Source organism: Oncorhynchus keta, chromosome 10 (genome assembly GCF_023373465.1).
Source record: "Oncorhynchus keta strain PuntledgeMale-10-30-2019 chromosome 10, Oket_V2, whole genome shotgun sequence".
Classification (NCBI taxonomy): Eukaryota; Metazoa; Chordata; class Actinopteri; order Salmoniformes; family Salmonidae; genus Oncorhynchus; species Oncorhynchus keta.
The window spans coordinates 48,269,637-48,282,464 of record NC_068430.1 but is presented as its reverse complement, the minus strand read 5'-3'; the positions used below and the strand labels follow the sequence as shown (position 1 = coordinate 48,282,464).

General features: G+C 43.6%; 1 protein-coding gene across 1 annotated transcript in view; it reads left to right on the top strand.

The window, feature by feature from the left end:
• angpt4 (angiopoietin 4) overlaps positions 1–10,426 on the top strand; it is a 41,289-nt gene extending 30,863 nt beyond the window's left edge. Inside the window, exons 4-9 of the mRNA XM_035778467.2 lie at positions 1,172–1,404; positions 2,497–2,609; positions 2,757–2,858; positions 3,107–3,273; positions 5,383–5,513; positions 8,478–10,426. Coding sequence (XP_035634360.1) covers positions 1,172–1,404; positions 2,497–2,609; positions 2,757–2,858; positions 3,107–3,273; positions 5,383–5,513; positions 8,478–8,638 — 907 coding nt within the window. The 3' untranslated portion in view covers positions 8,639–10,426. The remainder of the gene's footprint in view (positions 1–1,171; positions 1,405–2,496; positions 2,610–2,756; positions 2,859–3,106; positions 3,274–5,382; positions 5,514–8,477) is intronic.
• Positions 10,427–12,828: the final 2,402 nt, after the last annotated feature.

Sequence of the window (12,828 nt, the reverse complement as noted above, 5' to 3'; positions counted from 1 at the left end):
GTGATGTCTATGTATGAATGTCAACAGGTTTACTGAGCTATGCAGATAGTTAGTTACATTATGCCTGTATCATGTTTTAAGGTATGACCCAGGTGCAGACAGTGATGAAGAAACAAAAGTTTATTCTTTAAACAGGGGCAGGCAAACGACAGGTCAGGTCAGGTCAGGCAGAGGTCAGTAATCCAGAGTAGTGTGGCACAGGACGACAGGCAGGCTCAGGGTCAGGGCAGGCAGAATGGTCAGAAACGGGAAACTAGAAAACAGGAGCAAGGAACAGGGGAACAAAACGCTGGTAGGTTCTACGAACAAAACAAACTGCAACAGACAAACAGAGAACACAGGTATAAATACACAGGGAATTATGGGGAAGATGGGCAACACCTGGAGGGGGGTGGAAACAAGCACAAAGACAGGTGAAACAGCTCAGGGCGTAACAACCTGCCCATGTAAATACATTGTTTTAGAAGCACAATTCAAGGTCAGCCTTGTTTCACTCCAACAGTAGTTGTGAAAGATGTAATTGAAGCAGGTTACATCTTTACAAAACCACTGACATACACTTACCTACCTGTTTCATCCACATTTAGAATCACCAGATGTGTGCTTTGGCCAAACATTCAGTTGTAGTGTTGTTCATCTAGTGCTATGTTCACTTTGCTATCCTCTCATCAAGTTACATACATTTGGCTTGTTTCAGTGTTTAGTCAACCAGAGTCCATCTATTTTCAGCTACGACCCTAGAGCATGGGTTTATCTACTCGACGGTTAGTGTTTTTTTGGAGTTACTTACACATGGAAGCAGTGAAAGGGAATTAGTTAGCTTGGTTGTCAAGAGACAACGGGGCCTGTTCAAATTCTTATTTGTCCTTTTATCATTGTGGTTATTCTGGTAAAGCAAGGGTTCAAGTTTACACCAAAACTGTAGATTAATGATCAATCGACGTAGGGCAGGTACAGTAGGGAGGTAGAATGCTTTATCAAAGCACATAGTATATTATTGAAAGTCAACAGACATGCAGTTGACATGTTGCTGATAGTTTGTAGAGCATCTACAGATGGACTATCCAAATTAACACCCGGACCCTTTTGCTGAGTAATTTAGAGAACAAGCGACAAAAGAAGGCTTGGTAATCAAAATACTACGAAATACACTTGTCACCTATCTTCTCAGTCATTTGGAGAACAAGGTGCAGGTGTTGGAGTCACAGCAGCGGGACGACCTGGAGGACATGAGGGAGGAGAAGAATAGGCTACAAGGACTGGTGAGGACCCAGACGACAGCCATCGAGGCTCTAGAGAGGCAGCTGAGGGTGGCCAGCACCAACAACTCAGCCCTGCAAAGGCAGCATCAGCAGCTCATGGAGTCGGTCCACACGCTCATCAACATGGTGTCTACCGGTACAGGTAGGAACACCTTCAGAAGCTCAGGTTTTGTCAAATGCAGTTTGCTTTCTGATAAGTCCACACTCGGCTGAAGAGATCAGAGTCGAACAACCTTTTGTTGTTTTGATTGGTTTTTCAACAGGACAGAATGAAGTTAGGGGAACAGACAATAAAGCAGGAATGACGGGAAGGAAGGCCACAGACAGCGACCGAACCAAGGCTCAAACCACATTGCAGAGGTGGTCCGGGAGTCGAGTGTCATAACTCAACCAGACTCCGGCGCTCTGTTGAAGTGTCAAATCAAAATCCAGTACACTCCAGTGTCTAACTCCAGATAGATAGAATGTTCATAATGTCATTGTGACAGACAGTCGATAGACATGCTGTAAACCACCATGAGTGCACACTTTCACGGCAATGAAAATATCAAACGTTATCAGACATCAACACCTAGGTCCCTTCTGGGGAAATAGAATCCACTGATGGATTCGAGCCAGTTCCTCTCTAGAGTCACAGCTTAAGGCTGGGTTGGAGCTAAAGACGTGGCTTGTTTGTTTGATGGGTCAACATGAAAATGTAAAGACTTTGGGTGGGCCACAATGTGTACACGTTTGGGGACCATTGCACATTCCTAAATTCAGATAAAACTAACATTCTGGAAAATGGGTGCGGATATCATATGTGTTGTGCGGTCTTAATGACATCCAGTCGTTAATGACACAGAGAGCGAGAGAAGGAGAGAGAGAAATTGTTGGGAGCTGACTTCATGATGTTTTTGGCCGTCAAGTCTTGGATTCACTTTGATAACTCTCATTTGAACTTCCCAATCAACATCTTGCCTGAGTAGGACATGTCAGCATCTGTTTCCGGAGACATTCCCAACTCGAATGAGACTGCTTTCAATTATTGTCATCAGATGGTTGTCTACCCTTTGTAGATTTTAAACAAAACACTTATTTTTGGCTTTGTTTCAAAATGTGTGTGTGTGTGTGTGTGTGTGTGTGTGTGTGTGTGTGTGTGTGTGTGTGTGTGTGTGTGTGTGTGTGTGTGTGTGTGTGTGTGTGTGTGTGTGTGTGTGTGTGTGTGTGTGTGTGTGTGTGTGTGTGTGTGTAGGGATATTGCTGAGAGACCAGAGGTTTTGTGATTGTGCAGAAGCCTATAAAGCAGGACACAACATCAGTGGAGTCTACTACATATACATCAGTAACATGACAGAACCCACCCAGGTGAATAAATAACACTGTCATCATCCTCACCATCCTGAGTACACTGCATGTTTCAATCAAAGTGCGGCTGATAGATCAAAGTTTTGTTGAGTGGTGCCTCTGTCGTTGATGAGTGCAATGACTAGATTTGAGTTATTGTTTCACCAGGTGTTTTGTGACATGGAGACTAGTGGTGGAGGCTGGACTTTGTTCCAGCGCAGGGTCAACGGCAGTGTGGACTTCCAGAGAACATGGAAGGAATACAAAATGGTGGGTACTCCTGACAACCTCCAACTTTGGAATTCACAGCTGACGTTAGGGATGTTACTGTACTGTACCCACCTGTGTTAGATGTTTTCCCATTCATCCATTGGGCCGCTTGGACACCTATTCATCCATTGGCAGACCAGTTCAGATGCCAAGAGCTGACAAAGCATCAAACATGGACTACTTGAACTTAAAATATAGATGTAAGGTGCCCTTGTGTAATGGTGTGATCATCCGATGTTTGTCTGTAGGGTTTTGGGGACCCTGCGGGAGAGCACTGGCTTGGGAATGAGCTGGCGTTTCAGATGACCAGTCAGACCCAGTATGCCCTGAGAGTGGAGCTGAGAGACTGGGAGGGGAACACACCCTACTCCCACTACGACAAGTTCCAACTGGCCAGTGAGAAACAACAATACAGGTACAGTACTCGACCTCGTGACTTCACCATGTCCATATGGAAAACGTAGCTCTTTCGAAACAGATTTTTCATGGCTGAACACAATTTTCTACTTCCCACATAGCCTTGGGAAGTAAGGGTGCTGCAGCACCCGCTGAAACATCGGAATTAAAAACAATATTTATGTCACGCCCTGACCATGGAAAGCTGTTTATTCTCTATGTTGATTGGGGCGTGATAGTGACCAGGGTGGGTCATTTAGGTCAATTGTATTTCTATGGTGGCCTGATATGGTTCCCAATCAGAGGCAGCTGTTTATTGTTGTCTCTGATTGGGGATCATATTTAGATAGCCATTTTCCCCATTGTGTTTGTGGGATCTTGTCTACAATTAGTTGCCTGTGTGCACACCAGTAGCTTCACGTTTCGGTTGTACTTGTTTGTATTGTTTGGTGAGTTTCGGTTCATTAAAATATGTGGAGCTCTACGCACTTGCCTTGTTCCAATCATTATAACAATCGTGACAATTAATCCAAAAATACATAACAATTAAAGATAATATAATTTTTCCCATAAGTAGTGCACTTGGCCTTTACTAGTATTAGCAGACCAATAGAACAGTATCTTGCAGGATTCAATAGTTGGAAATGTAAAAGTTGTTGCTCTGCGATTGTAATTCTAATGGGATACAGAAATAACAGCACCCTGTCCTCAAACACATCAAAAGGTGAAAAGTTATGGGCATAGACACAAAACATCCACATCAAATTAAATATTTTTCTTGATCAAATAACATGGAAAACAACCAGTTTTGTGCAGTATTAATTTACAATCCTTACAAACGACTTCATGTAAATGTACACAGGCTGTGTTGTACATAGGCTGGTCATCTAGGTTTGTACCTGCAGACTTTCCATCACCATGAAAAAAAACTATGCACACTACAGTAATTGAGTATATTGAGACATCAAGTGGTTTTTGATGATGTGGCTCAGTTGGTAGAGCATGTTGCTTTTTTATACAGCCTACACTGGCCAAACGCGGACGACACTGGGCCAATTGTGCGCCGCCCTATGGGACTCCCAATCATGGCCGGTTGTGATACGGCCTGGAATTGAACCAGGGTGTCTGTATTACCAATTTGTAAGTCGCTCTGGATAAGAGCGTCTGCTAAATGACTTAAATGTAATGTAATGTTGATGCCTCACAAGCACTGAGATGCAGTGCCTTAGACTGCTGCACCACTCAGGAGCCCCAATGGTAGTGCCCAACGTGGGGCTTGCAATGCTCTGGTTTTATATTCCGCAAGTAAACACTCAAATACATTTGGTTGAAATGTTTTTACAAAAGTAGTGCACTATGCCTTTAGTAGTCCTGTATTTTAGCGGACCAATATAGACTTCTTTTTTAGACTTCTTCAGTGCAGTCATTCTTTTTTCTTGCATCCCCGGGAAAAAAATGGCATGACCTCCCACTCCCAAACGACTTCCTAAGGCTATGGTCGTACGAGACGGATCGTAGGGACTTGATCTGGCTGGCTGACAGGCGAAGTGGGTGGGAAGTGGCAAGCAAAGGCCTTGAAGTTTGTCTGCTTCACTTTGTTCAAGGTCAGGAGTTTGTGATGAGGTGTGTGGTGACAAATGCCTGCACCACGAGTAACACTGAGTCACAATGTCGATGTGGTCATTTCTTTATCTGACTCAAAGGACCACAACAAATAAAGCATATAAGCCAGAGCTAGGCTGCCAGTGTAGAAATGGGGAACGGTAACAGGATTTCTGGCAAGAACTATGCAAATATGTACACAGTTCAAGTTTCACTATGTCTTTGTCACCACAACAAAACTCATTGCACATGAATAATCCTGGATCCATTGATATAGGAATAAATATCAATGTTGTTATTAATCACATATCGCCTTTCCATTACAAGGAAAATAATACAGTTCTTATTGTATATCTGAAAGCCATGTAAAATTACTTTGAAAAAAAGTCTACAGCGTTCGCTTTCTGCTTCAACTTTCCTCACAGTATTATCTCATAGCTATTTTTTTTGTATGGAATGAATTCAAAATGTGATTTTGGCATCAGAAATCCATCAGTCCCAGTCAAGCTCACTTTCCCATCTGCAGGCTGTTCCTGTGGGGCTACAGTGGAACAGCGGGAGAGCAGAGCAGCCTGGTATCGCATGGCACCAGCTTCAGCACCCGCGACGCCGACAACGACAACTGCCTGTGCAAGTGTGCCCTCATGCTGACTGGGGGTAAGGGTTCAAACTTGTCCTCCGCGAGGGAATTTAGGGCATTATGTTATGTGAAAGTGACATACAAGCAGTAACCCCTTTCTTACAGCTAGCTGACTTGAGGCATGCTGCCAATATGGCTTCTCACTCTGGTAAATGAATAACATAGCTAATGCCTTTCATGTCGTGACATAAATATATAATGTTTTTGTTTTCATCAAATTACGTGGGTGTCAACATGTCACATGCCAGCAGTTTTTTATGACGTGTTGTGACATGTATTCTGTTGACCTTGCTATGACAAGAAAAACACAGTTTAAGCTCAAGTAAAGTGAATCAGTTGTTTTAATTGTTAAGTACTTGGTGTGACATATACAGTGGGCTCTGACATTTTTGACACCCTTCATAAAGATGAGCAAAAATGACAGTGTATAATAAATCATTCAAATACTGAGCTATATTGTATTTCCAAAACATTAAAATGATATTATTTTATACTAATCCAATTGCTCATAAAAATAGATTTTGTTTACCAAGGAATATTTATTTTTCTCAGAAGGGTAGGGGGCAAAATTATCAACACCCCTATTTTCAATACCTCACCAGCTAATGGCAGTGAGCCTTTTTCTAAAATGTTTTATGATATTGGAGAACACGTTTGGAGTGATATTAGTGTCACGGACGTCCTCCTCTTCATCTGAAGAGGAGAGGTGAGAAGGATCGGAGGACCAAAATGCGGCGTGGTATGTGTTCATGATGAATATTTAATAAAAGAAAGCACTGAACACTGAATACAAACTATACAAAAACAATAAACAAATAACGACCGTGAAGCTATAAATGAGACCTGTGGATGACACAAGCAACTAACATAGACAATCACCCACAAACAAACAGTGAAACCCAGGCTACCTAAGTATGATTCTCAATCAGAGACAACTAATGACACCTGCCTCTGATTGAGAACCATACTAGGCAGAAACATACAAATCCCCAAATCATAGAAAAACAAACATAGACTGCCCACCCCAACTCACGCCCTGACCATACTAAATAAATACAAAAACAAAGGAAATAAAGGTCAGAATGTGACAATTAGACTATGCCTCCAGACAGAATCATTCCAGAACATTGATATTTCTTTGTCTGTACTAATGGACGGCCCTCTTCAATTCAAACCACATGTTTTCAATGGCGTTCAAGTCCAGAGACATAGATGGTCATTGCAAAATGTAGATTTATTTTGGTCAATTAACCATTTCTTTGTTGGATTTTGATATGTGCTTGGGGTTATTGTCTTGCTGATAGATCCACTTGCGGCCAAGTTTCAGCCTCCTGGCCGAGACAACCAGGTTTTTTAAAGTTCATGATGCTGTTGACCTTAACAAGGGCCCAAGGATCAGTGGAAGCAAAATAGCCCCATAACATCACAAATCCACCACCATATTTTACAGTAGGTATGTGGTTCTTTTCTGCATATAATTCCTCTTTTCGAAGCCAAAACCGACCACTTGTGTGCATGGCCAAAGAGCTTTATTTTCACGTGATTCAACAAATGTAAATGGCTGGAGTTTGCTAAACGGCACTGGCACTTGGATTGGAACCGGTGCTACTGTAAGATGGCATGAAAACCGAGCTCTTTTGGCCCAATATGTCCTCCAATCTCATAAAACATTTTAGAAAAAGTGCCGTTATCCTCGCCAGGTTAGTTATTGAAAGTTATTATAGAAAACTGGAATGTTTGTTTTAACCCCTACATTTTTTGTATATATATATTTTTTACTTAAACAAAATATATTTTTCTGAGCAATTGTATTAGTTAGTACAAAATAATATATTTCCCAAGTTTATTGAGTGTACAATATACTGTATCTCTGTGTTTGAATGATTTATTTTATACAGTAATTCTTGCTCATCTTTATCAAGGCTGTCAATGATTTCGGACCCACTGTAAATACCTACATACTAAAAAAATATATGTTTTTCACATCTACATGTTTGTATATAATTATTAGTTTGTTTGTGGTACTATAGTACTCTCGATCATTTTATTTTATTCTGAGATTCCTGTGCTTTTTGTGTAACACCCTGATAATCTCATTGAACTCCATACAGCAGTTTCAATCTGAATGGCTTACTCTCTTCTTGACTCCTCACTGGGCACAGACGTAATTTCAACTTCTAGTTTTAATTTACTTTGGGTTGAGTTGTCAACTCAATACTCAACACATTGTCAATTCAATGTGAAATCACCCTGTCATTGGATTTAGGTTAATAAAAGTTGGGTGAAAAAAATCAGAAGTTCTCTTACGTTGATGAATTATTGCAAATCCAATCAGTTTTCCATGTTGATTCAACATCATCCCATATATATTTTTTGGTTGAAATGACATGGAAACAACGTTAATTAAATCAGTTTTTGCCCAGTGGGTCTTGACTCTAGGCCCAGAGCTAAAGACAACAAGACAAGGCATAAACGCAATTTCTGGCTTCACCAGATACAAGCATTCCAGCTCCTATCTCCTAAGTGCTGTGTAAAACACATCCCGCCTCAAACCATTCCCTCAGTCACACAAACTCCAAGATAAATAGCTTTTTAATACTAAAACTTTGATTGATTCTGAAAGTTGTTTAAGTTAATTGCTCCAGCACAGCTGGAACCCCTTTCAAAATGTTTGAAGCTATGTCATCCGTAATCAAACCACTTATGGGTACAACCTCTTGACACATGCCATCCAAAGCAAACAGCAGTGAGGTGATATTAGATTAATCAGAGATGAATTTGCAGTATCTCTCTGAGGCACGAGTGTGGTTCTCATAGCAGTAAAAGGGGGGGGGGGATGATTCATTGAGGCTTAAGGACTGTGTGGCAAGCTGTTCACAAGTGTCGGTTCCACTTTAATTGCTGTAACCATTTTGCTAACACAAAGACATATCTCCTGGAGTCCATCCTGCTATACCCCAACCACTCTTTCTGTTTTTTAGGTTGGTGGTTTGACGCTTGTGGCTTGTCCAACCTCAACGGCATTTACTACACCGTGGGCCACAACATCCGCAAGCTGAACGGCATAAAGTGGCATCACTTTCGGGGACCGAGTTATTCACTTAGTTCAACAGCCATGATGATCCGACCATCCGACTTCTAAGACCGGACAGTCATTTGGAGAGGGGAAGGGCTGTGAATGGGAAAGGGACAGTCATTTGGAGAGGGGAAGGGCTGTGAATGGGAAAGGGACAGTCATTTAGAGAGGGGAAGGGCTGTGAAAGGGACAGTCATTTGGAGAGGGGAAGGGCTGTGAATGGGAGCGGGACAGTCATTTGGAGAAGTGAAGGGCTGTGAATGGGAAAGGGACAGTCATTTGGAGAGGGGAAGGGCTGTGAATGGGAAAGGGACAGTCATTTAGAGAGGGGAAGGGCTGTGAATGGGAAAGGGACAGTCATTTGGAGAAGGGAAGGGCTGTGAATGGGAAAGGGACAGTCATTTGGAGAGGGGAAGGGCTGTGAATGGGAAAGGGATAGTCATTTGGAGAGGGGAAGGGCTTTGAATGGGAAAGGGACATACATTTCTTTGCCTCATTGTCTCCAGGACAAAGGCAGGTGTAAATTTATGTTTTTAATAGCAAACAATGAATCAGTCACTGGATGACTGGGTGTCATATAGTACAAGCGAAAACGTTGGGAGTCAGCAGAAGAGACCAGACTGATAGTCTTCGTCACTTGGCACCTTTATGCAGTGTAGATCTGGCCTCAGCTCTTTTTAATATATACTATAAGGTGCCAGATTCTCAGTCTTCTGATGTCTTGCTTTACCATACTGTGCTAGTGATGTCAAAAATACACATTTACACAGCTCCCTCACACCCTCAGTGTTTATTCCAGAACATTCTGAAGCTGTCATCATCAAGACAACATCAAATGAATATATAGGAATGTCTCATCTCCATGAGCCAAGAGGACTATTTTAAATTAACCACAGATAAATACACCAAGACAAAGAAATGGAGATTTTGGCCAGAATGTGCCAGAATATTTTATGATTGACAAGATGTGATATGGACAGGTCATACTGTGAGGCCTGCTTATGAAATATTTCAACATTCCAACTTTTTTTTTGCAAAATTGTATTTGTGTACTGTAAATGTGAGCTAAACTTTGACATAATTGTTTTGCATAACTGGATTGTATGTTTAAATTTTGGGTTCATTGCTCTGCCATTTCGTGTGAATCTGTTAATATTTCTCTAAGCTTGTTTTTTTCTATTAAGGATATCTCTACATTCCTTTTTTATGTACTTTTCTCTATATGCGCATTCTGACCTTGAATTTAAGCATGAGTATAGAATGCTATTCACCCACTATTAGTTTGGGGTGGAGATGAAATAAATGAAGGTGCGGCGGAGGTGTGTCTACAGATACTCTGTATTCTGGCCTTGACTTAATTCCCTAATAATTCAACCACATTTATGCGTGAGGAAACCATTAATAAAGTTTAGCGACCCTACCAGTTCAAAGTGGGAAAAGCATCTACTATATTTTCAGATAGAAATAACACCATTCTCCATGCACTGTAAATTACAACTTGAGCTATTGATACGAGCTAAAAGACATGTAGTCTAATTAAATCGTTATGGAGCTGTCACGCCCTGACCTTGGTTATCTTTGTTTTCTTTATTATTTTGGTTCGGTCAGGTTGTGACGAGGGTGGTATGTGTGTTTTTGTCTTGTCTAGGTTTTTTTGTATTCTATGGGGTTTTGGTATGTCTATGTTTATGTAGGTTTATGGTGGCCTTGGCCGGGCTAGAATGGGCATCCAGCCAGGAAGGAGGGTGCCGGCTTAGCGCTCCTGGTCTCCAGTATACCTCCTTGGACCAGGAAAACCTGCGCCGGCTCTGCGTACTGTGTCTCCGGTGAGTCTGCAGGGTGAAAATAAACATCCAGCCAGGACGGGTTGTGTCAGCTCTACACTCCAGACCTCCAGTGCGCCTCCACAGTCCAGTACGTCCTGTGCCTGCTCTCCGCACTCGCCCTGAGGTGTGTGTCACCAGCCCAGTACCACCAGTATCGGCATCAATCATCAGGCCTCCAATGCACCTCTAGGGTCCAGTACGCCCTGTTCCTGCTCCTCGCACTCGCCCTGAGGTGCGTGTCCCCAGTCCAGTACCACCAGTGCCGGCACCCCGCACCAAGCCTACATTGCGCCTCGGCAGTCCAGAGCGTCCGGCGACAGTACCCTGTCCAGAGCGTCCGGCGACAGTACCCAGTCCGGAGCGTCCGGCGACAGTACCCAGTTAGAGCGTCCGGCGACAGTACCCAGTCCGGAGCGTCCGGCGACAGTAGCCAGTCCGGAGGGTCCGGCGACAGTACCCAGTCCGGTGCATCCGGCGACAGTACCCAGTCCGGAGCGTCCGGCGACAGTACCCAGTTCAGAGGGTCCGGCGACAGTACCCAGTCCGGAGCGTCCGGCGACAGTACCCAGTCCGGAGTGTCCGGCGACAGTACCCAGTCCGGAGCGTCCGGCGACAGTACCCAGTCCAGAGCGTCCGGCGACAGTACCCAGTCCGGAGCGCCCGGCGACAGTACCCAGTCCAGAACGTCCGGCGACAGTACCCAGTCCGGATCCTCCAACGACGGGCCACAGTCCGGAACCTCCAACGACGGGCCACAGTCCGGAACCTCCAACGACGGGCCACAGTCCGGAACCACCAACGACGGGCCACAGTCCGGAACCTCCAACAATGGGCCACAGTCCGGAACCTCCAATGACAGTCCCCAGTCCGGGGCCTCCAACGACGGCCCCCAGCCCGGGGTCTCAAGCGACGGTCCCCAGTCCGGTGTCTCCAGCGACGGTCCCCAGTTCAGAATATCCGGCGATGATCCACGCAGCGAGGGTCCCCAGCCCGGGGCCTACGGCGAGGATCTGCAGTCCAAAGCCTCCGAAGATGAACCACGGGTCAAGAGCGGACTCAGAGTAAAGAAGGGGGGAAGCATCCAGAACCAGAGCCGCCACCGAGGTTAGATGCCCACCCAGACCCTCCCATATAGGTTTAGGTTTGCGGCCGGGAGTCCGCACCTTTTGGGTGGGGGGTACTGTCACTCCCTGACCCTAGTTATTTATTTTTTCTTTTTGTTTTCTTTATTAGGGATAGGGGGCTATGGGTGTGACGAGGGTGGTATGTGTGCTTTCGTCTTGTCTAGGGTTTTTTGTATTCTATGGGGTTTTGGTATGTCTAGGTATATGTAGGTCTATGGTGGACTGAATTGGTTCCCAATCAGAGACAGCTGTTTATCGTTGTCTGGGGATCTTATTTAGGTTACCATTTTCCATTTTGGTTTGTGGGTTATTGTCTATGTGTAGTTGCATGTCAGCAGTTTTGTTAGTTTGTTTAAGTGTTCTTCGTTAAATAAAAGAAGAATGCATTCCAATCACGCTGCGCCTTGGTCTCCTCGTTATGACAAACGTGACAGGAGCAGCGAGCAGACCAAGCCATAACAGTTTGAACCAGAGGCATGGCCGTCATCACACAGTTCCATGGTTAGTGCAGGCAATAGACAAGGGTATAACCTACACTATTCTCCCTATTATAATTACACAAATCTTCCAACATTACCATGGGTGGAAAAACTGAAAGTGGCAATTTTAAGAATGATTCAAACCACCGTTTTCTTTATTTTGTGCGTAAAGGTTCTCCAAACCTGTTTTTTATGATTCATAAATACTTTCCTAAAACTAAATAATCTACAAGATCATCATATTTTTAAATATACCAATTGGTGCTGAAACCGAGATGGAGACTGTAAAGTTTAAATAGCCGCCTATCCCTTTTAATAGCCAGGCATTGTCACACATTTCATCAAATAAACGGCTGTTTCAAATAAACGCTGTGTAACGATTTTCTTCTTCCTCTGACGAGGAGTATGAAATATCAGACCAATGCACAGCGTGGTAAGTGTCCATAATATATGTATTAACCTGAACACAGAATACAAAAGAACAAGAGAAATAAATGAAAACCGAAACAATTCTGTATGGAAAACACAGACACAACTACCCACAACCCATCGTGGGAAACCAGGCTGCCTAAGTATGGTTCTCAATCAGAGACAACGAATAACAGCTGCCTCTGATTGGGAACCATACCAGGCCAAAACCAGAAATACAAAACATAGAATGCCCACCCCAACTCACGCCCTGACCAAACTAAAAGAGAGACATTAAAAAAGGAACTAAGGTCAGGATGTGACACGCTGGGTATTTGGGAATAGTTTATTAGGTTACCATGACTATTTTAAGGTCTCTCCAGAGATGTCCGGGCTCTGGCTGGACCACTCAAGGACAT